The 23053-nt window shown below is 37.5% G+C and overlaps 1 protein-coding gene, 1 long non-coding RNA gene and 1 pseudogene across 2 annotated transcripts; 2 read left to right on the top strand and 1 right to left on the bottom strand.

The window, feature by feature from the left end:
- LOC122136721 overlaps nt 1–23053 on the bottom strand; it is a 690060-nt pseudogene that overhangs the window by 443434 nt on the left and 223573 nt on the right.
- LOC122136743 lies at nt 751–14754 on the top strand. The gene is made up of 2 exons (XR_006154330.1): nt 751–812; nt 14492–14754. It is a non-coding gene; the product is annotated as an uncharacterized LOC122136743 (long non-coding RNA).
- On the top strand, nt 14964–16784 carry LOC122136732 (oocyte zinc finger protein XlCOF6-like; the record flags this gene model as incomplete). The annotated part of the gene is made up of 1 exon (XM_042721282.1): nt 14964–16784. A coding segment is annotated over one exon (1248 nt), but the record flags the coding sequence as incomplete, so codon positions are not given.

The following is a 23053-nucleotide window of genomic DNA, read 5'->3' as shown; positions in this document are numbered from 1 at the left end:
ACGTAATCAACAACTTATCGTTTTGACATCTCGCGTGATTCTGTGAGATTTCGACAACTTCAAGTTACGCCTCCTACTTCAAGTTACGCCTCTTTCAAGTTACGCCCCTGTCTTGCAGTCTGCAGACGTACACGCTTGTACTCTGGTCGCTTCACTCTCCAGTCCAGCGGGTGGCGCTAAAACACTCGTTTATTTGCCAAACACCATAAAACCTCAGAGGAAGAGGATTACTTTCTCCACGCTCTCTGTTGTTTTGTCGCGATGCTGGTTTAATACAATCTGTTAGAAATTTAGTTTCTGTAAATATAGAAATACAGTTTTTGAATCTGGTCTGTAAATACCTGTAATATTCTCATCCTGACAGTCGTGACTAAGTTTTGAATCAAGCAGGAATAACTGGAGGAGTATCTTCTGAACTGAGATCTGCTGCTGTGAAGATGGAGTTTGTTAAAGAAGAGAGTGAAGAGAACACGAGTGAACCAGAAACCCGCAGAATAAAACACGAGGCCAGAAACCCGGAGAATAAAACACGAGGAACCAGAAACCCAGATAATAAAACACGAGGAACCAGAAACCAGGAGAATAAAACACGATGAACCAGAAACCCAGATAATAAAACACGAGGAACCAGAAACATGGAGAATAAAACACGAGGAACCAGAAACCCAGATAATAAAACACGAGGAACCAGAAACCAGGAGAATAAAACACGAGACCAGAAACCCAGATAATAAAACACGAGGAACCAGAAACCCGGAGAATAAAACACGAGGAACCAGAAACCTGGAGAATAAAACACGAGGAACAAGGAGGTTGGTGTTTATATTCTTCAAACAGTCATTAAAGACGAGTGTGGTACATTCACAGATCCTTTGTGTAAAAATAAGACCTTAACTATCATTAAAATTTCTTAAATCCATGTTTCAAAGTTCTTATGGAAATGAGAGTTAACAGACACTGAGGAGATTTAATTATTACTCTAATTAGACTTTATTTTTGCTTTTTGGAATCATAAACTGTTGAGCGTGCGAGACTGAATTTGTTTTTACGCTAGTATTAAACATTTTGAGTAAAGTCACTATAGGACTGTGGTTATTTTAAATCATGTGAATGACTCAGTAGAGCATTATTTGCTTGTTTGTTACATTTCACTGTAAATCAGTAACATTTTTGCAGCAGGCTTTGCAAACCTCAATGCAAACTGACTTTTACTGTAAGATATCTGTGACCCTGGAACACACCACCAGTCATAAGTCATAACACCAGTCATAACACACCACCAGCACAGGTATATTTGTCGCAATAGCCAAAAATACATTGTATTGGTCAAAATGATCAATTTGTCAAATCTTTTATCATAACTTAATTAATCAAAACCTACATTTTTATTTTTGATTAGTAATATGCAGTGCTAAGAGCTTAATTTTGACAACTTTAAAGGGGATTTTCTCAATATTTTGACTTTTTTTGCACCCTCGTATTCCAGATATTTTCCAAATAGCTGTACCTCAGCCAAATATTGAGAAAAGAAGGCTTTAAAAAGATCGGTGTCGGCAGGCCCGTAGCCAGCTATGAGGTCAACGAGGTCCGGACCTCTGTAATTTTTTCATGTTCGAAAATAAAATTTGTTGTCTGATTGACTAATTTGCTGCTAAACTCCTCATATGAATGTCTGCATGTATAATTCAGAATGTTTAGCGTCCGTGGTATGAAAATGATGGCTGCGAGACGCTGCCGAAGTGAACCAGTCTTCAGAGAGCTGTGAGCGAGAGCGCAAGACGCAGCCTCCTTGTTGCCAGATCCAGCTATTATAAGCGTCTTTGACTTGTTTTTCCACTTAATTTGACACTTTAGAAAGTTAATAATGTAGGAAGTTGCAGTTTAGGGTCAGTGATCATTTTATCTTATCTAATTTCCAAAATATTTTAAATAATTTCGGTTTATTTTATTTTATAGATTTTTGTTTATTTTAATAGCAATATCTGGCAACATTGCATCGCAGACATTAGTCTGGCAGTAATCAAAAAAAAAGGCTGAGGCTATTTTACCACTAAGTGTAAATAGCTATTGACTATATTTATACTATGTTAAAATTGCAGGATTTTTGTGATCGCGCTAGTTCCAGTGACTTATTTCTTAGTTTTCTGTTAACTTCTCTTTGTTGGTCAAACGATGGGGTTGCATGACGTTGTTCCTGAGAGGCGTGTAAAGGGCGGGTTTTAGTGACGCGCAGCGGAGCTTCTGGCCCGACGGTGGAAACGCTGCGCTATTCTGGCCTTGTGCTACTGGCCCGAGGCTATTAGCCCCGCCCAGCCCGTTTTAAGCCTTGGCTCGCACTGGCCTGACAGTGGAAATGCTGCTAATAAAGACCCCCTACACCTACCCTTACCCTACCCAATGCTTTATTTTAAACTTTTATTTAAAAATTATTTACTCAATTTTCATTGAAAATAAATGCTTTTCTGATGTGATGTGATTTGAAATTTGAAAAGGGAGAAAAAAGTTCCCCAAAATGCGAATTCGAACCCAGGTCGATCGCGGCAAAATATGCATGACACACGTTTTATCATCTGCCCCACTGGAGCTGATGGTTAGGAATGAGAAGATATGAGATTCGGTAAGGGGGAAAAAAAATTATTACCTGTCAGAAACGTTATCATCGCTATCAAAAAGCTGTCTAACACTAATGCAGATATCTGTAGAACAAGAAACTTTACGGTTCAGAATGAAATTAAATACGCGAACACTGGCCATTAAGAAGTCCATGCTAATTCATTCAGTATAGTAGTTAAACTTTCACAAATCATGCTATAAACATTCATAAGCGTATTAGACAAAGTTATCAGCTAATGGTTATAAATAAAAATTATAACCGCAATATGTATGGTTTCATGAATAATAACCAACTGATAAAATTATCCACCCCATAAATATAGTAAAGTATTAAGAAATTTGACACAATAAATAGGGTTTGATTTAAAAATGAGCATCCCTCCAAAAACATCTAAATTTCTGTCTCTTTTAAAGTGTTGGTGTATATAATTAGTTGTATTAGTTGAATTCTATCACAATTCTATAATAAGGTGGTTATTATAGAACCCCCCTGGACCTCACTAATTTTCAAAACCTGGCTACGGTATCGGTGATCGGATCGGCAGATACTGCTTTCTGTGATCGGCCTCAAAGCGGGAGGAGCATTTAAAAGACAGAGCCGTAGATCACTGACAAGCTATGCAATATCATATATATATATATATATATATATATATATATATATATATATATATATATATATATATATATATATATATATATATATATATATATTTGTAAATGTATGTGTGTGTGTATATATATGTGTTTGTGTAATATATATGTTTGTGTATATGTGTGTGGTGTGTATATATGTGTGTGTGTGTGTGTATATGTATATATATATATATATATATATATATATATATATATATATATATATATATATATATATATATATATATATACACACACTGTGTATATTTTTAAAATGGCACTGCTTTTTAAATATCTGAAAGTACACTCTTAAAATCAGTCAGTGAAGCATTATAATATGATAATCAAGTATAATTTAATGATAGAATTTTAGTTATTAGAATTAAAACTTGGTTACCAAGTATAAATGCATAGATATTTTAAAGGAGCTATGTGGAGTTTTTTTACTTAAAAAAATCTTTAAGATAGAGTTTTCATTTGTATATGTATGAGCCAACCATGATGTAAAAACTCCACCACGGTTGCCTCTATAATCCTGTAGGCTCAATTGTGTGTGGAGGAGTCGGGCACGAATTGGCGCGAAAATTCACAAAATGTGACGTCATGCGCGTTCTCATCTACTTGGGCTTACAACTGTACGGCACGCCAGCCATTATAGTAAGCAGCGGCAATAGTGTTTTCAGATGGACTCTGTGGATGGAAAGAAGCGACCAGCCTCTGGCAGCACAATTCAGACACCCACGGACACTCCTCGTAAGTTAAAAAAAAAAAAAAAAAAAACGTATCTAGTGGGGCAAAAAGAGAGAGCGTGCGCACTGAGAACGAGCATGAGACTGGCTGCAGTTCCTCTAACGGCCACTGGTGTCAGTAACGGTTAGACATTTCAGAACCTACGCAATGCTGCTTTAACTGAACATTTTAACTGGACTGGTGGTGGTGGTACTAAGAAATGCATCGATCTGTAGATAAAATAACTGACGAAAATGAACTGCTATTTTCCTCACAAACAAAATTTGCACAGAAGAAAGCAGGAATTATACCTTTTAATGCTGACAATGTTATTAGTTTGGCATTTGGTAGGAAAAAAAAGTTTGCACACAATAGCCTAAGCCACTTTGAACCTCTACTGTTATTTTATTTATTTTTTATTTTAATATAGGCTATGTAGGAAATAACATTTCAAACATACTCAGTGCTTTAAGTGGCCCAAAAGAGGTGCCGGTACTCTATTATAGCCTATATATATATATATTTATATATATATATATATATATATATATATATATATATATATATATATATATATATATATATATATATATATATATATATATTTTTTTTTTTTTTTTTTTTGATGACTCCCCTCATTCCCTGAGGTAACAACAACTATGTTGAAGGGGTTTTATATACAGCAGTCAACAGACGACCTTATAAAAAATAATAAATCCTTTTATTATTTTGTGGATTTGCTTGAGCTAGAAAGAGCTACTGAACATAAATAAAATGTGCAAAAGGATTTTGAAAAAATACCCTTAGAAAGAGCTACTGAACATAAATAAAATGTGCAAAAGGGTATTGAATTTTTTTTTAACAAAATGTAAATAAAATAAATTATAAAACATAACATAACCATAGAACAGTAGAACAGGGTGTCAGCCAGCGAGTCATCTGATTCTGACCGTGTTCTTTTAGTACTCAGAGTCTGAAGCCAGGAGAGCATATTAAGTGTTGTTCACTGTATTTGTATTTTTACCGAGCCGAGTGTGCGCGTTTCACACACCATCTCCGGCCACGTTGAGTTGTTGACACTGAAAGCGGCAAAAGCGACGCATGCGCTTTTCACTTGTAAAACTCAAGGGTGTATGGGTAATGTAGTCTCTGCTCTAGGTGGGACGAATTAGGAAGCGTGCATTATGAAGGGCGCTCTGAAAAGCGGCAGCGCAGGCAAAGGATTAACACCTCTATTAAAAACAGATGTCCAAATGAGCGTACCGGTACGCTAAAAGCACGTTCTGGGCGCACGGAGAGGTGGCGGTACGCTCAAGACCTATATTTGGAAGTGGCGGTACTGAGTACCGGTGCGTACCGGCCCACTTAAAGCACTGAACATACTGAAATACTTTAGCCACAGAGCGAAGGCGGAGCGGTGTTTCTGATATCAGTGAGCGCGGAGTGATTATTAAATGCTCGGAGCGCGGAGGGAAATAGTTGCTACTCCACTCCACTCACATACTCTGCTACCGAGTGAGAGAGATGTTTTATAGTTTTAAGTTATTAGAATTAAAACTTGGTTACCAAGTATAAATGCATAGATATTTTAACTGAACATTTTAACTGGACTGGTGGTGGTATTTTGTTGGTCATTCAGTGTTTCTGTAAAAAAAAAAAAAAATGAAAACCCTACCATTAATACTTATAAGATGATAACATAAATACGACATATATCTGAGCTAAACTTATACTTGGACTCCAACTCAAATACTGGCGAGTAAAATCTGACAATTTATTAGCCACTGGCTAATATTAGACATCATTTAGTCGCCCAGAGTGACGATTTAGTCGCATATGCGAGTGATTTACTAGCAATGTAGAGGGTTGTTACTATTTTTTTTTCCCGACTTTTGTCCAGCCACAACTACCAAGAGAAAGAGCTTTAATCCAGTCTTGAAGATGACAGCACTCGGCCTCCAGCCCTTCCTCACATATCCGGTGGTAATTAAACTACGGCACAAAGGCGAGCAGATGATGTTCGACTCCCCTCAGAAAGGCGGAGGATTTTGTTACTTCACTGTCACATAGGGCTCCCGTAGTTCCGATTGGGCTCAACCCTCCCCCCGCGTGTTTGCCATAGAGACATGCTGCCCAGCAGAGTATGTTTCTCCGGAGCGCGGAGTGGAGCGGTGTGATTCTGACTGGCGCGAGGAGCGGATTTTTTTAAAAGTCAGAGCGTCGTGGTTTTCACTCGCTCCAAAAGTGTTCCTCCACCGCTCCATCACGAGTACAATTCATGCCAACAGCCCGTAATATAACTGCATATTTAGCAATAATTCATATGTTAAACATATTAAGCTATAGCATGAAACACATGGATCTCTCAAATCAGAAGATTATAATGACGGCAATAACCGAGCGGGATGTTATAGGCTAGTTCTCAAGGAGTTTGTCTGTTCCTTTTACTGAATATTTTCGGCTTAAAGCATGATTTAAACAGATACAGCACATTCACACGCAATCGCTTTCGCAATAACGCATTCAAACAAATGTAATCTTACAGTACTTCATCTGTTTCTGATTGATTTTGAAATCTGTAAGAAATGCATCGATCTGTAGATAAAATAACTGACGAAAATGAACTGCTATTTTCCTCACAAACAAAATTTGCACAGAAGAAAGCAGCAATTATACCTTTTAATGCTGACAATGTTATTAGTTTGGCATGTGGTAGGAAAAAAAAGTTTGCACACAATAGCCTAAGCCACTTTGAAACTCTACTGTTATTTTGTTTATTTTTTATTTTAATATAGGCTACGTTTTTAAAATAACATTTAAAACATACTGAAATACTTTAGCCACAGAGCAAAGGCGGAGCGGTGTTTCTGATATCAGTGAGCGCGGAGTGATTATTAAATGCTCGGAGCGCGGAGGGAAATAGTTGCTACTCCACTCCACTCACATACTCTGCTACCGAGTGAGAGAGATGTTTTGCCCTACAAAATGAACAAGACCGCGGCAGCACAAGCACAGCATATCCGCCAAAATGCAACCTGCAGCAATGCTCATTGCGCGGCTCACCAAGCTCTACTTTTGTGGCTCGCAGGGCAGTAAATAATACAATGATATGACCATCCAGTCAATACAGATATTTAATAAAACATAAAAGACAAACAGGGCTGTAACATAACCCATTAAAAGATGTATGCAATGTCTACACCGGGCAAGAGTGGCGCGATCCGACAAAAGACAATAGAACCCAGCAGTGGCGGATGCAGAATGTGAAAGATGGGTGGGCCTGGATTAAGTCGAGGTGGCCCTGAATCTATGGGTGTTCCGAAATCAAAGCAGTTGTCCCGAATCCAGCAGGGCTGGGTTTCCCGAAACCTTCTTAACGCTATGTCGTTCTTATGTTACACTGTATCTTACCGTAAATGTGCACGCGTATATCACTTTTGAATAAGAAACGATAACAAGTCTATAAAAACATCCTAATACATGCAATTTCAACTATTTCTGAAGTGATTATTTTATAAAGAACACCACTTTCTCACATAACGCAGTGAAGCAGCCCGTGCATGAGAGAATAATTGATTCTGGAGCCGTCGATATCAACAGATTCAGCACCATCGCCACGGACAGCACCTGAAATAGTCACACCTAAAAAAGCATACCAACATATTCCTAAGGTAACACTCCTAGAAAACGCATACAAATAGTTAGCCGTTGGTAGTTAAGTTATACGTTAGGAGTCTTTGTAGCGACTCTAATAACGTTACCGAGAAACGCAGCCCTGAAATTATACTAGAGCAGCAGAGTCTTGGGCTGCGTTTCTCGATAACGTTGTCTCTTAGCGCGCTACGAAGACTCTTAAGGTATAACTTGACTAAAAAGGTATACCATTTCTAGGCGTGTTCCCCGAACAATACGGTGCTGAATCTGTTGATATCTACGGCTCGAGAATTATTATCTGATGCACGGGCTGCTTCACTGCGTTTTGAGAGAAAGCGGTGTTCTTTATAAAATAATCACTTCAGAAATAGTTGAAATTGCATGAAAAGTAATCCAAACTATAATAGCCTAGCCTAAATATTTAAAAATTGTATCATATATTGCTGCCACAATAACCATTTCATTTTTTTACATGCTTTCTTCTCGTTCCCATTTTTTTGTTTGCTGTGGTGTTGCTGCGATGAGATATTGTTCTTGTAAATACTTTCCAGCATTTCAGTAAAAAAAAAAAGAAAAGTGTAGCCTAAATTAAAGAAAACGTATTTAAGTTCTTATATATGTTCAATATTATAATATTATTATTTTTTTATTTTATTTAATCTGTTTTGATTATGTAAAGTGAACACTGAACAGCATTACTAAGAGGCGCAATATGACATGGTCAGACATGATTATGGCCACTTCATAGGTTTGTTTTGTAGAAAGACTTTCTTTAAAGTGAATTTCGTTTTGTATAAATTGTATCTTAATTTTAATCAATGCTTAGTCAAACAATTGCCTCGATTTAATAAATAAAAAGCAAAACCAGACGTCGGGTGTGGATTGAAGTGCGTACAAACGAACCCACTGTAGGACCTATATGTTTCCGCGGCCTATGTCTTTCTGCTTTTAATCAAATTCTTGAATTAATGTCTCAATTACACAGGCTATTTGTAACATGTTATAGATAAAATACACCACATAAAGTAGTATCCATGTTTAACTATACAGAGTAGTATTTTATTTTATTTTTTTTTATTTCTGATTGGGCGGGCCAGCTGTAAATGTGCTCCGCCCACAGCTCCGAGCCTGGAACCCAGTGATGTAGTCTAAACTATACGCGGCTTGATGCTACACGATCCCCATCAGTCAACTGATGCTCGTTCTATTTATGAGGAAATGTTCTGACACTACGTTCAGATGATTTGCAACTCTAGTGTGATGTCAAGTTTAGACAGACTTTTAGCGCAGTGGGGCACGGAACAACAACTCTCGCGTCTGGTGTAGACAGTTAGACAGTGTCTGTTCTATTTACAAATAATTTATATAAGAAAAAAAAAAGACTCGCTGCGTAGTTGCCAGTTTTAATCTTAACAGCTCTTAACGAACGCCGAGTGGATGGTTGGATGCATGATGGGCTAGTATTAAATAAAAAAATAAATAAAAATAAAGGTCTTTCCAGCATTAAAGTAATAACGTTACTGCTTTTTTTTTTTTTTTTTTTTAAATCATCCTCTCAGTTATAAATTTGACTGGTAAATAATAAATAAAGAATTATATTAAAACTTGTTTTGAACAATTTCTTTGTCATTTGAATATTGTAGGGGGACAATAGGATTTTTTTTTTTGGGGGGGGGGGAATCCTGCCCTTGTCCTGTATGCTCGTCTGCTGACTGGTAAATAATAATTATTTTACTTATTTTTATTTCCTGTTACTATTTTTTGGGCTAATGGAGAGCAGGTTCGATCTCTAAGCTTTTGGCTCAGTGGGCCTTTTGGGGGGCGTGTCTTGCGTTGATTAACCCCAAACCTTGCTTACTGGAGGTATGTGGTTCCAAAAACGCGTTCGGGAGTAAGTTCACTCAACTCAGAGTATGTTCCTGGTTAAGACTCAAGACATTCTCAACAGAGTGACGAATCAACGAGTCACTATAGAAACGGAGGCAAAGATAAAGCGCGCCAAGCTGTTTCTTTCTTCTTCTTTTGTTCATTAGTTGTTTACATGCTTAGTGGATATCGCCACCTGATTGATGGCTGTGCAATCATTTTTAGTTTTTTCCAATTAATCTTTAATCCTTGAGAATGTGAATTATATTGTTTGTTTTATGCTAATTATATATTAAGTCATATCTGATATGTATTTTGATTTAGAATTTAGACATTATAGAAAATACAGATCCATGTGTGAGATCATATAAAATGTAATAAAATAAATATATATAAATTAAACATTACCTTGTCATAATATATATATATATATATATATATATATATATATATATATATATATATATATATATATAATAGGCTATATTACATATTGTAATATTATATAATGTTGTGCGCTATCTGTCACGCCAACGCTATCTCACGACCAATTCGTACGTATTTTACGAGGTGGCTAATTCGTACGAACTTTGGAGGTGCTACATGTAGCACTAAAAAGCCTTTAGAAGAGCAAGTCACCAGGCTTAGATGGCCTTCCTCCTGAATTATATTTAGAAATATGGGAGTGGGGTGAAATATTTAGGGATTCTCATGCTTGATTCGTTTAATTTTGCAATCGAGTCTGGTACATTTTCATAGAGACCAAAAAACAACTACAGACCAGTATCACTTATCCCATGCAGTCTAAAAGTTTATGCTAAAACTCTTGCCTCTCGCATGGAGAAAGTAATTCATAGCCTAATCAAAGAGGACCAAACCGGTTTTATAAAGGGGCATCACATGTCCGATAATATGCGTTGACTGTTTCATGTACTCAATTTTGCAGACTCTCTTCCGAGTCCTTGGGTTTTTTTTTTTTTTTTTCTCTTGATGCAGAAAAAAACCTTTGACAGGCTAGAGTGGAACTGTTCTGCAATGTTTTGGTGAACATTTCTATGATTAAGACACTCTACCAATTACCTGAGGCATCAGTCTTAACTGGTAATATTATCTCACCCTGTTCCCTTTACAATGTGGAATGAGGCAGGGATGTCCACTTTCAACTTTACTGTTTTGTTTATCCCTTGAACCACTAGAACAAGCCATCAGGAAATCTGACATTCCACAGATTAAGATTCATGACCATAATCATATTATTTCAAAGATGGAATAATCTTAAAGTCTCTCTTCAACGCACAATCTCCACCGTCAAATTGAATTTATTTGTTAATTTAATTTTTTCCATGTTGCCACTTTCCCCTCCTCCAGGTTACTTTTAAGGAGATCAATTCCATACTTTCCACGTTTATCTGGAATGATAAATTATATTAGGATCTGGAAAAGTTCAAGTTTTGTAACAACACATTCTTATGGCACAACTTAATTTTTTATTTTATTTTATTTTTTTTTTATGTAGAAATCGGCCATTTGTCCAGCCCTCTTGGTCTAAAATGATAACCAAGGACTCAATTCAAGAACCAAGAACTGAGTTTTGTTTACCAGCATCATCATAATTTGTCTTTTTTCAGTTATGCTCTGCTCTCAAGTAGGCATGGGCCGGCGATATTGCTGCGCGCATGCGCAGTTAACCCTGGTAGGAAAATCTGAGGGGTAGGATAACATGTCAGGACACCGGTATGTGATTTTGACGGTATGATAACCTTAAGCAAAAATATCACGGTTTCACTGTATCACGGTTTTGTTGTTACAGCTCTGAAATTTGTTATTTTTAAATGACTGGGTAAAAAAACTACATATTTTTTTCCCGCTGGACACAATCTATGTTTATGAGCAACATACAGAATATTAGAAACAGTAGAATTAGTTTTTTTTCTTTGATTTGTTTCCTAAAAAGAAAAAATTAAAGACTGCCATCTTTATTTAACCTAAACCTGTAATTAGTTATTTATAGTTATATAATTCATATACATATCATTTATATCATTTCATATCATTTAGTTAATAATAATCATACACACAATTTGATTTAATAATAACCCAATTTGAAGCAAAACCAGAATGTTCTGACAAGCTTTGTGAAATTATACCATGTAAACTTTTCAGAAGAGAGTCAGCTCCCCTCAGAAACACATTCATATAAACCCCCCAAATCAATGTTGAGGATTTATTCCAATAGTTTGTGCATCATAAACAGTGAGTGATCTGCCTGCTACAGTATTTTTCTCTGTGCATCCGTCTTCAGCGTATCTGGTCTGTGTTAACGAGCGTTAACAGACTTCATGTTTTCACATAAATGGAATTTTGGAAAACGAGTGCATTGCAAAGCAGTTTGTGCAAGTCCAGAACAGAGAGTTGCAATAAGGCAAAAAACGGCCGGTTGCCGATCGCATAAAGGTCAAAGTATATTTCGGCCGTCCGCGCACGGTCGGCATTACGTTATTTTCGTCATCAAAAGGGCTTGCGGACAGCCGTGCACCCCGTGGTACTGCGCATGTGTCGAGCTCATCCGTCCGCGCTCATCTGCGTTTGAAAGCTGTGCGGACGCGGCTGTGCGCGAGACTGAAAGGAACGCTGAATGTGAAGTGTACCCGGGTCATCCTACACACACGTGACTGACCGCTCGCTCGCACCAACGGGAGGAGGAGGGGTCAGTGTTACTCTCTACACTGCACTCAGCCTGGGGGATTCCTACTCTTTTAGTCTTTGAGGAGACATGGAAAACAGCGCATACCGCAGCAACGGTATAATGGAAAATATCAGTGGTTTTGAACCCGTGACGTTTTCAAATCGCGGTATACCTTGAAACCGGTAATCGGCCCATGCCAACACTCAAGGTCTATTGAGTTCTACTCTCATCCTATGTGGGATTGGATCGCACCATCCTCTAGTCGGCCATCTGTTTCTTTAATATATAGTAAACTTAATGATCATACTGCAAAACCTCTCTCTATTAAACATATATGGAATCGTGAATTAACAGATTTTGATTTATCGGTCGACTGGGAGAGGGTGTGGTCTAATCTGATCTTAACTTCTAAAAACTTAGCTCATCGTCTTATCCATTTCAAAGTCATCCATAGAGCATAAATAACTGATTACAAAAGGTTTAAAATGAACTGCAATCGACCTATAACTGCCATATCTGTAACACTGTATTATCGGTAACACTGTATCATCAGGTACTTTTCTCCACATGTTTTGGGAATGTCCAATTGTTGTCAGCCTATGGACATATGTGAATTTGGTTTTATCCTTTTTACTACAACTTGATTACATGTCTAATCCATGTTTTTGTCCTCTCGATGATGATTCTAACTCTCATATAAGTTCATTAAAGAAGAGAATATTGGTTTTACAGTTTACAACTGCAAAAAAGACAATAATACAAAACTGGTTGACTCCTCATGTGTGCAAAAACATTTTGGATTCACATCCTCCTTAAAATAGTGACATGTGAATATATAACAGCATGAATGAATAGGGCTGAACCTAGTACCATTAAATGCATGGCAATGTTTGTCTAACCAAATTTTGTATAATATAAAGGAATGAACATACAAAGTTTTTTTTTTTTTTTTCACATTGTAAAAATATTGATATGTCTGTTGTTCCCACTTCCCTGTTTTGTTTATTTGAATGGATGTTGTTTTGTTGAACCAAAAATAAGCAAAAAGTTGATCACAAAAAATAAAAGAAATGGCCTACTGTTACTAAAGAGCTTACACACATTGGAGGACTAACCAATACAGAAAGCTAAAACATGATTTTGGTAATCACCAATACTTTTAGTTTAGAGCAATAGTAGCACAAACTTTACATTATTTGTTTAAAACCATACATACATTTGTTTTAATAAATTTAAGCATTGAATGTAGTGAATATAGTTTAAATCACTGCATTAAAATTTTAAATAATAAAGATGAAGACGAATAAAATCACAAACTCAGCGCTAATCAACAGGTGAGAGTAATGTTTTGCAGGAACGTGATCACTTTGATCACAGTCACGTCTTAGTGTCATTTCTTTATCCTGTAAAAACCGGTTATGAAGTGTCTGATATTTATATTCAAACAAAAGCACACTGTTATCCCCTTTACAGTTCCTATTCATAAAATATGTGCACTGCATGTTGACATAAACCCTAATTTAACGTTCAACAACATAGTTCAGCACAACAAAAGAATTTTGTGCTGAATATTAATTGTCTCCCTCTGTCCGTGTTCAGTCTGTCCACCACGCCGGCGCTCATTCAATAAAGATTTAAACTGAACAAAGACTGTCGGGACGGGCCTTTATGCAAAAATGGAAATGCTTGCGTGAATTTGTGACATTTACAGATAAGGATATGACTGTAAACTGAAAGTTTTTGCGATGAGGACACACACACATCTGTCAAAGTGCCTGACAGGGCAAGTCATTACTCCAATGCATTAGCTTAAAGCTTAAAATAAAAATGATCATGTTTTGGGAAGCTTGGATCACGTAACTCTCCCGCAGCATCTCATTCTGTTTTCTCCACTATTTTTAGATGCATTTTGTCCATAGAAATACTTAATTTAGTGCTGTAATTTGACGTGACAGGATGAAATTGGACGTGCACTGTGGGCAGACCGCATAATCAATAATGAGAATTGTTGTTGATAATTTTCATTATCGATAATAATCAAATGTATCGATTAGTTGTTGCAGCCCTTGTGAAATTACAGAAAATTATCAAAGAAAGAACCCTGTTTGCTGGAGCTGTCAATCTGTTGTTTCTTTACAAAATGATATTGCCATCTATTGCCATGGAGGCATAATGCAGTGTTTTGAGATTTTCATGGATCTGTGTTAAAAAGGGAAAGTTTTGACATAGTTTTTGTATGTATACAAATTTTATTCTTTTTTTAACATTTCAATTAATTTTAATCTTTATTATGATTTAATTTTTTAGGCCTGATGAAAATGAAAGAAGAAAGACGAGATCTGAAAGAGGTGGATGGGAAATATCAGGATCAGAACGATCATGATGTCGAAGAAAAATCAGTGAGTTGCAGCATTAAAAAAACAGAAGTCAACAGGCCTTTCAGCTGCTCTCAGTGTGGAAACACTTTCACATGTAACAGAAATCTTAAGAATCACATGTTAATTCATGCTGGAATAAAGCCTTTCAGCTGCTCTCAGTGTGGAAAGAGTTTTATACAGAAAAGACACCTTCAGAAGCATTTGGTAACTCACTCTTCAGAAAAGCCTTTCAGCTGCTCTCATTGTGGAAACACTTTCATGTGTAAAGCAGACCTTAAGAAGCACATGTTAATTCATACTGGGATAAAGCCTTTCTCCTGCTCTCAGTGTGGAAAGAGTTTTAGAAAGAATCATGCCTTAATAGGCACATGTTAATTCATACTGGGATAAAGTCGTTCAGCTGCTCTCAGTGTGGAAAGAGTTTTACACATAAATCAAACCTTAAGAATCACATGTTAATTCATGCTGGGATAAAGCCTTTCAGCTGCTCTCAGTGTGGAAAGAGTTTCATGTGTAAAGTAAGCCTTAAGAATCACATGTTAATTCATGCTGGGATAAAGCCTTTCAGCTGCTCACAGTGTGGAAAGAGTTTTACACAGAAAAGACAACTTAAGAATCATTTGGTAACACACACTTCAGAAAAACCTTTCAGCTGCTCTCAGTGTGGAAAGACTTTCACTTGTAAAGCAAGCCTTAAGAGTCACATGTTAATTCATGCTGCGATAAAGCCTTTCTCCTGCTCTCAGTGTGGAAAGAGTTTTACATATAAAACACGCCTTAATAGGCACATGTTAGTTCATACTGGGATAAAGCCTTTCAGCTGCTCTCAGTGTGGAAAGAGTTTTACACTGAAAGGACACCTTAAGAATCATTTGGTAACTCACACTTCAGAAAAACCTTTCAGCTGCTCTCAGTGTGGAAAGAGTTTTACACAGAAAGGACAACTTAAGAATCATTTGGTAACTCACACTTCAGAAAAACCTTTCAGCTGCTCTCAGTGTGGAAACACTTTCATGTGTAAAGCAGAACTTAAGAAGCACATGTTAATTCATACTGGGATAAAGCCTTTCTCCTGCTCTCAGTGTGGAAAGAGTTTTAGAAAGAAATCATGCCTTAATAGGCACATGTTAATTCATACTGGGATAAAGTCTTTCAGCTGCTCTCAGTGTGGAAAGAGTTTTACACATAAATCAAACCTTAAGGATCACATGTTAATTCATGCTGGGATAAAGCCTTTCAGCTGCTCTCAGTGTGGAAAGAGTTTTACACATAAATCAAGCCTTAAGAATCACATGTTAATTCATGCTGGGATAAAGCCTTTCAGCTGCTCTGAGTGTGGAAAGAGTTATACACAGAAAAGACAACTTAAGAATCATTTGGTAACTCACTCTTCAGAAAAGCCTTTCAGCTGCTCTCAGTGTGGAAACACTTTCACGTGTAAAGCAAGCCTTAAGGATCACATGTTAATTCATGCTGCGATAAAGCCTTTCTCCTGCTCTGAGTGTGGAAAGAGTTTTACACTGAAAGGACACCTTAAGAATCATTTGGTAACTCACACTTCAGAAAAACCTTTCAGCTGCTCTCAGTGTGGAAAGAGTTTTACACTGAAAGGACACCTTAAGAATCATTTGGTAACTCACACTTCATAAAAGCCTTTATCTGCTCTCAGTGTGGAAACACTCACTTGTAAAGCAAACCTTGAGAAGCACATGTTAGTTCATACTGGGATAAAGCCTTTCTCCTGCTCTCAGCGTGGAAAGACTTTTACACTGAAAGAACACCTTAAGATTCATTTGTTAACTCACACTTCATAAAAGACTTTTATCTGCTCTCAGTGTGAAAGGTCTTTGACAAATAAAGGATACCTTGAGAATCACATGTTTAAAGTGGTCATTGAATGCCCATTTTCCACAAGTTTATATGATTCTTTAGGGTCTTAAAGGGGTCATATGATGCAATTTTTAAACTTTCTCTTTGGAGTGTTACAAGCTCTTGGTGCATAAAGAAGATCTGTTAAGTTGCAAAGACTAAAGTCTCAAATCCAAAGATATATTCTTTATAAAAGTTAAGGGTCAACCACACCCTCTAAAACGGCTTGTTCTAACATGCTGCCACATCTCTATGTCTCTATGTGGGAAGAATTGCATAACACCGACCCAAAGGTTCACGCAAAGATAGAAGGCATAACTTTTATTCTCTCTTTTGCCGCAGCTGCCATGTTGTGGAGTGTTTCGTTGAAGTGAAACTTTGTTTGGCCTTCCAAAAGAGGACATGCTAGAAATCAGTGGTAAAGTTGTATTTCAACACTGTTCCAGAACAGTCCAACCCAAATATTCCGATGTGTGCTGCGCATTTTATGGAGGATGAGGACTGTTTCCTGAACCAGTAGCTTGCAATGTGTCTGTGGCACAACAGCTGTTTCTATAAAGTTGGGCAGTTCAGACTTTGCAGGGACAATCTGGAGCTTCTGACTCACAGCCTGTAGGTATGTTTTTTTTTTTTTTGGTTTTTTTAATTAATTTCCCACTGATTATTCAAATGCAAATTTTAAGCAGTAGAGTAGGCTTTACATTTTCTCAGTTTAAACATTTGATATGTCATCTATGTTGTATTCTGAATAAAATATTGAAATTTGAAACTTCCACATCATTGCATTCTGTTTTTATTCACAATTTGTACAGTGTCCCAACTTTTTTGGAATCGTGTTTGTATACATTTAATATTAGAGTCATTTGCCAATGTTTTCTTACCTTAGATGCATTTAATCCTGTTGTAGGGGACTCCATCACAATATTAGGACACTTTAAAATACCATATGACCTGCTCTTTAAACGCTCTTCAAAGTGGGCTTTGGCCTGCACACCTGCTGTTACTCAACCACCATGAGAAGACAAGCCGTCTAGTCTCAACAGCTTTTCTTTCTTTCTTCTACATCAGTTTATTTTATTTTCCTGTTGAGAGTTTTGTGTTCTAAGTTTTGCCACAAAGCTATGTCAGACGTTGTCTGCACCAACTTTAAAACTTCAACCAGCGTACACAACTCCACACCATCCTTCAGCCAACACCCAAGATGTCACTTCCAATGACTCCTTAACTTCCAGCCAATCAACAACCTACAGAAACCCCATGCCACACAGAATGAATTTCCCTTAAAACAAAGGCAACACAAGTACAACTTCCAGATTCTTGCTGGTTTATTGATTAAAGGCTGTTTGACAATTTCCTATATTGAGATAAACATGGGATTTCACATTTTCACTCTGTCAAACTCATTATTTCCTCATTCACAGCTTGTGTGAATGTATGAGTGTGTTTGTTTGTTAGATTATTTACATGTCTTTTTGATTTATCCAATAAAGTCTTCTGTACATTGGAAAGAGTAGTCTCTCTTTTTTTTGTTTTGTGCTCACAAATTAATGTCTTAAACTGCTGGTCCTGTTACCATGCTAATAAAGTTTTTTTTTTTTTTTTTTTTTTTTTTTTTACTTGTTTTTATTTTATATTTATTATATAAAAGTTTTTTTTTTTATTCTTGGATAAAAATTAATATTACTTTTACTTGTGAAAGCCGCTAGAGCTTTACATGCCTAATTAATTATTAGGCAAGTAGTTCATGGTATTTCTCATATTTACACAATCATTAGAGCAGATCGCGATGCAGAATCAACGGGGAAATCGTGTGGCGGTGGGACAGGCTTTTATATCAATGAACGGTGGTGTGTAGATGTAACTGTGTTAAAGAAGATGTGCTGCTCAGATCTAGAAGTGCCCTTTGTTAACTGCAAGCCAGTCCGCTCGCCGCGGGAGTTTCACTCGTTCATTCATGTGAGTGTTTGCATCTCTCCGCAAGCGCACGTGAGCCTGGCTTTACAGAAACTCGCTGATCAGATCACAGAGACAGAACAACAACACCCGGACTCTGTTTTAAACATTCTTGGGGACTTTAATAAAGCCAATCTCTCCCGTGAACTGCCAAAATACAGACAGCATGTTACATGTCCCACCACAGACAGTAACATACTAGATCACTGTTACACCACAATAAAGGATGCATATACCAACCTACAGGCAAAAACTTCAATCTGCTAAACCTGTTGTAAAGAGTTTAAAGAGATGGACCAACGAAACAGAGTGGGCCTGTTTCAACCTCACTGATTGGAGTGTTTTTGAAGCTGCTACCATCGATCTGGACGAACTCACAGAGACTGTAACATCCTATATTAGTTTCTGTGAGGATATACAGGTGCATCTCAATAAATTAGAATGTTGAGGAAAAGTGCATTTATTTCAGTAATTCAACTCAAATTGTAAAACTCGTGTATTAAAAAAATTCAGTGCACACACACTGAAGTAGTTTAAGTCTTTGGTTCTTTTAATTGTGATGATTTTGGCCCACATTCAACTAAAATCCCAACAAAATCTGAACAAATCAGAATACTTCATAAAACTAATAATAATAAAAAAACAGTGAATTTTTAGTGAATTTTAGGCCTTCTGGAAAGTATGTTCATTTACTGTACATGTACTCAATACTTGGTAGGGGCTCCTTTTGCTTTAATTACTGTCTCATTTTGGCGTGGCATGGAGGTGATCAGTTTGTGGCACTGCTGAGGTGGTATGGAAGCCCAAGTTTCTTTGACAGTGGCCTTCAGCTCATCTACATTTTTTGGTCTCTTGTTTCTCATTTTCCTCTTGACAATAGGCCATAGATCTCTCTGGGGTTCAGGTCTGGTGAGTCTGCTTGTTACGTCTGGTGTGTAAACAAAGGCAGAGAATCCAATAGCGAGTAAAACAGAGGTTTATTAAACTCAAGTACTCGACAATGTGAACATATAGATCCACTGGACAAAGCACAGACGAGTGAAATCGGTCCTTGAAGCAGGCAGGTTGGCTGACGATTCCACCGCTCAGGATAGCGACGCAGGGATGCAATGGGCGAACCAAACCGGCAGGATCCAGGAATCCGGGACGAAGAGACCAGACCAGAAAGCAGTGAACAGCCGGAACCGCCAGACACACTGAAACGATCTGACAACATGACTGGGTGAGACACAGGTTTAAATAGCCCCGGTGATGAGTGCAGCAGGTGGCAGTGATCAGAGTGATAGGTAATCAGTAACCACGCCTCCAACACAACCGCACACACAGAGAAGGTGAGACGGTGAATTCATGAACCGAGACACTGCTGGCCAGTCAAGCACACTAACACCATGGTCACTTAACCAACTTTTGGCAGTGTGGGCAGGTGCCAAATCCTGCTGGAAAATGAAATCACCATCTACAAATGCTTGTCAGCAGAAGGAAGCATGAAGTGCTCCAAAATGTACTGGCAAACAGGTGCAGTGACTTTGGTTTTCAAAAACACAATGGAACAACACCAGCAGATGACATTGCACATCCTCCAGACTCTAGGACCTCGGTTTCCAAATGAAATACAAAACTTGCTCTCATCTGAAAAAAGGACTTTGTACCAATGGAAACAGTCCAGTTCTTCTTCTCCTTAGCCCAGGTAAGAGACCTCTGACGTTGTCTGTGGTTCAGCAAATTCCTCGAACCGTCTGTGTATGGTGGTTCTTGATGCCTTGACCCCAGCCTCAGTCCATTCCTTGTGAAGTTCACTAAAATTCTTGAATCCAGTTTGCTTGACAATCCTCATAAGGCTGCGTTTCTCTTGGTTGGTTGTGCATCTTTTTCTTCCACACTTTTTCCTTTCACTCAACTTTCTGTTAACATGCTTGGATACAGCACTCTTTGAACAGCCAGCTTCTTTGGCAATGAATGTTTGTGGCTTACCCTCCTTGTGAAGGGTGTCAATGATTGTCTTCTGGACAACTGTCAGATCAGCAGTCTTTCCCATGATTGTGTAGCCTAGTGAACCAAACTGAGTGACCATTTTGAAGGCTCAGGAAACCTTTGCAGGTGTTTTGAGTTGATTAGCTGATTGGCATGTCACCATATTCTAATTTGTTGAGATAAAAACAGAATGCAATGATGTGGAAGTTTCAAATTACAACATTTTATTCAGAATACAACATAGATGACATATCAAATGTTTAAACTGAGAAAATGTATAATTTTAAGGGAAAAAATAAGTTGATTTTAAATTTCATGGCATCAACAAATCTCAAAAAAGTTGGGACAAAGGCCATGTTTACCCACTGTGTGGCACCCCTTCTTCTTTTTATAACAGTCTGCAAACATCTGGGGACTGAGGAGACAAGTTGCTCAAGTTTAGGAATAGGAATGTTGTCCCATTCTTGTCTAATACAGACTTCTAGTTGCTCAAGTGTCTTAGGTCTTCTTTGTCGCATCTTCCTCTTTATGATGCACCAAATGTTTTCTATGGGTGTAAAATCTGGACTGCAGGCTGGCCATTTCAGTACCCGGATCCTCCTTCTACGCAGCCATGATGTTGTAATTGATGCAGTATGTGGTCTGGCATTGTCATGTTAGAAAATGCAAGGTCTTCCCTGGATGGGAGCATATGTTGTTTTAGAACTTGGATATACCTTTCAGCATTGATGTTGCCTTTCCAGATGTGTAAGCTGCCCATGCCACATGCACTCATGCAACCCAAGAGATGCAGGCTTCAGAGATGCAGGCTTCTGAACTGAGTGCTGATAACAATTTGGGTTGTCCTTGTCCTCTTCAGTCTGGATGACATGGCATCCCAGTTTTCCAAAAAGAACTTCAAATTTTGATTAGTCTCACCACAGAACAGTTTTCCACTTTGCCACAGTCCATTTTAAATGAGCCTTGGCCCAGAGAAAACACCTGCGCTTCTGGATCATGTTTAGATATGGCTTCTTTTTTTACCTATAGAGTTTTAGCTGGCAACGGCGGATGGCACGGTGGATTGTGTTCACCGACAATGTTTTCTGGAAGTATTCCTGAACCCATGTTGTGCTTTCCATTACAGTAGCATTCCTGGATGTGATGCAGTGCTGTCTAAGGGCCCGAAGATCACGGGCATCCAGTATGGTTTTCCGGCCTTGACCATTACGCACAGAGAGTGTTCCAGATTCTCTGAATCTTTGGATGATATTATACACTGTAGATGATAATAACTTCAAACTCTTTGAAATTTTTCTCTGAGAAACTCCTTTCTGATATTGCTCCACTATTTTTCACCACAGCATTGGGGGAATTGGTGATCCTCTGCCCATCTTGACTTCTGAGAGACACTGCCACTCTGAGAGGCCCTTTTATACCCAATCATCTTGCCAATCGACCTACTAAGTTGCAAATTGGTCCTCCAGCTGTTCTTTATATGTACATTCAACATTTCAGGCCTCTTATTGCTACCTGTCCCAACTTTTTTGGAATGTGTAGCTCTCGTGAAATCCAAAATGAGCAAATATTTGGCATGATATTTCAAAATGTCCCACTTTCAACATTTGATATGTTATCTATATTCTATTGTGAATAAAAAAATGTTTATGAGATTTGTAAATTATTCCATTCCTTTTTTACTCACAATTTGTACAGTGTCCCAATGTTTTTGGAATCGGGTTTCTCTCTCTCTCTCTCTCTCTCTCTCTCTCTCTCTCTCTCTCTCTCTCTATCTATATATATATATATATATATATATATATATATATATATAAGAAACTGCTAAATTTTAGTTAAATTACATGCACTTTAAAATGTTTTTATAGTTATACAACTAAATTTAAAACAGTGGAACAGGAACTTTCCATTCAGTTCATGTAAGCAGCATTAGAAGAAAAGTAAATGTGTATTACATGTTATTTTAGTCTAGAAAAATGTTGTTGACAAAAGATGTTCTGCATTACATGTGTGCTAGATGACTTAAAACAGCATTTGATCCCCCCTCTCTTCTGTATCACTGTGGTGCTATGAAAGTGAACAGGGTATTTCTGATAAAGACAGGTGGTCTTTTAAAATAAATAGTAGACAAGGGACATAAGATTTTTGTAAAAATGTCATAAGGCCAAATTTATGTTGAATTACGTAATATATAAAGGTGTGGCTTTGAATTGCTTCTTTTCAAGTTGGCCACCACTTACATTTATGCATTTAGCAGACGCTTTAAGCGACTTACAGTGCATTTAGGCTAACGCTTTTTACCTATCATGTGTTCCCTGGGAATCGAACCCACAACCTTTTGCGCTGCTAACGCAATGCTCTACCACTGAGCCACAGGAACACTACCCCTCATATTGAATTTTGCCATTAAGGCATTTGAGATGATTCTGTGAAAAAGTAATCATGATTACTTCACTTCAGAATCATTTCAACACAAGATCAGTATTACAAATTAACATTACTATGCAGCATGGTGATTGCATGCAATGATAAAAACCTTCACTTTCATAACCACTCATCTTTCATTTAACAAGTGCTCTGAACCAACCCTTATCAATATCCACGATTCTTGACAAGAAATGACTGTCATTCATTGCTTACACTTACATCAGGTTTTGATATCTTGTTTCCGGCCTTTAAAACTGTTATTACATTATTTTAA

This window comes from Cyprinus carpio, chromosome B3, assembly GCF_018340385.1.
Source record: "Cyprinus carpio isolate SPL01 chromosome B3, ASM1834038v1, whole genome shotgun sequence".
Classification (NCBI taxonomy): Eukaryota; Metazoa; Chordata; class Actinopteri; order Cypriniformes; family Cyprinidae; genus Cyprinus; species Cyprinus carpio.
The sequence above is the reverse complement of the archived record's forward strand: the minus strand, read 5'-3'. Positions and strand labels throughout refer to the sequence as shown.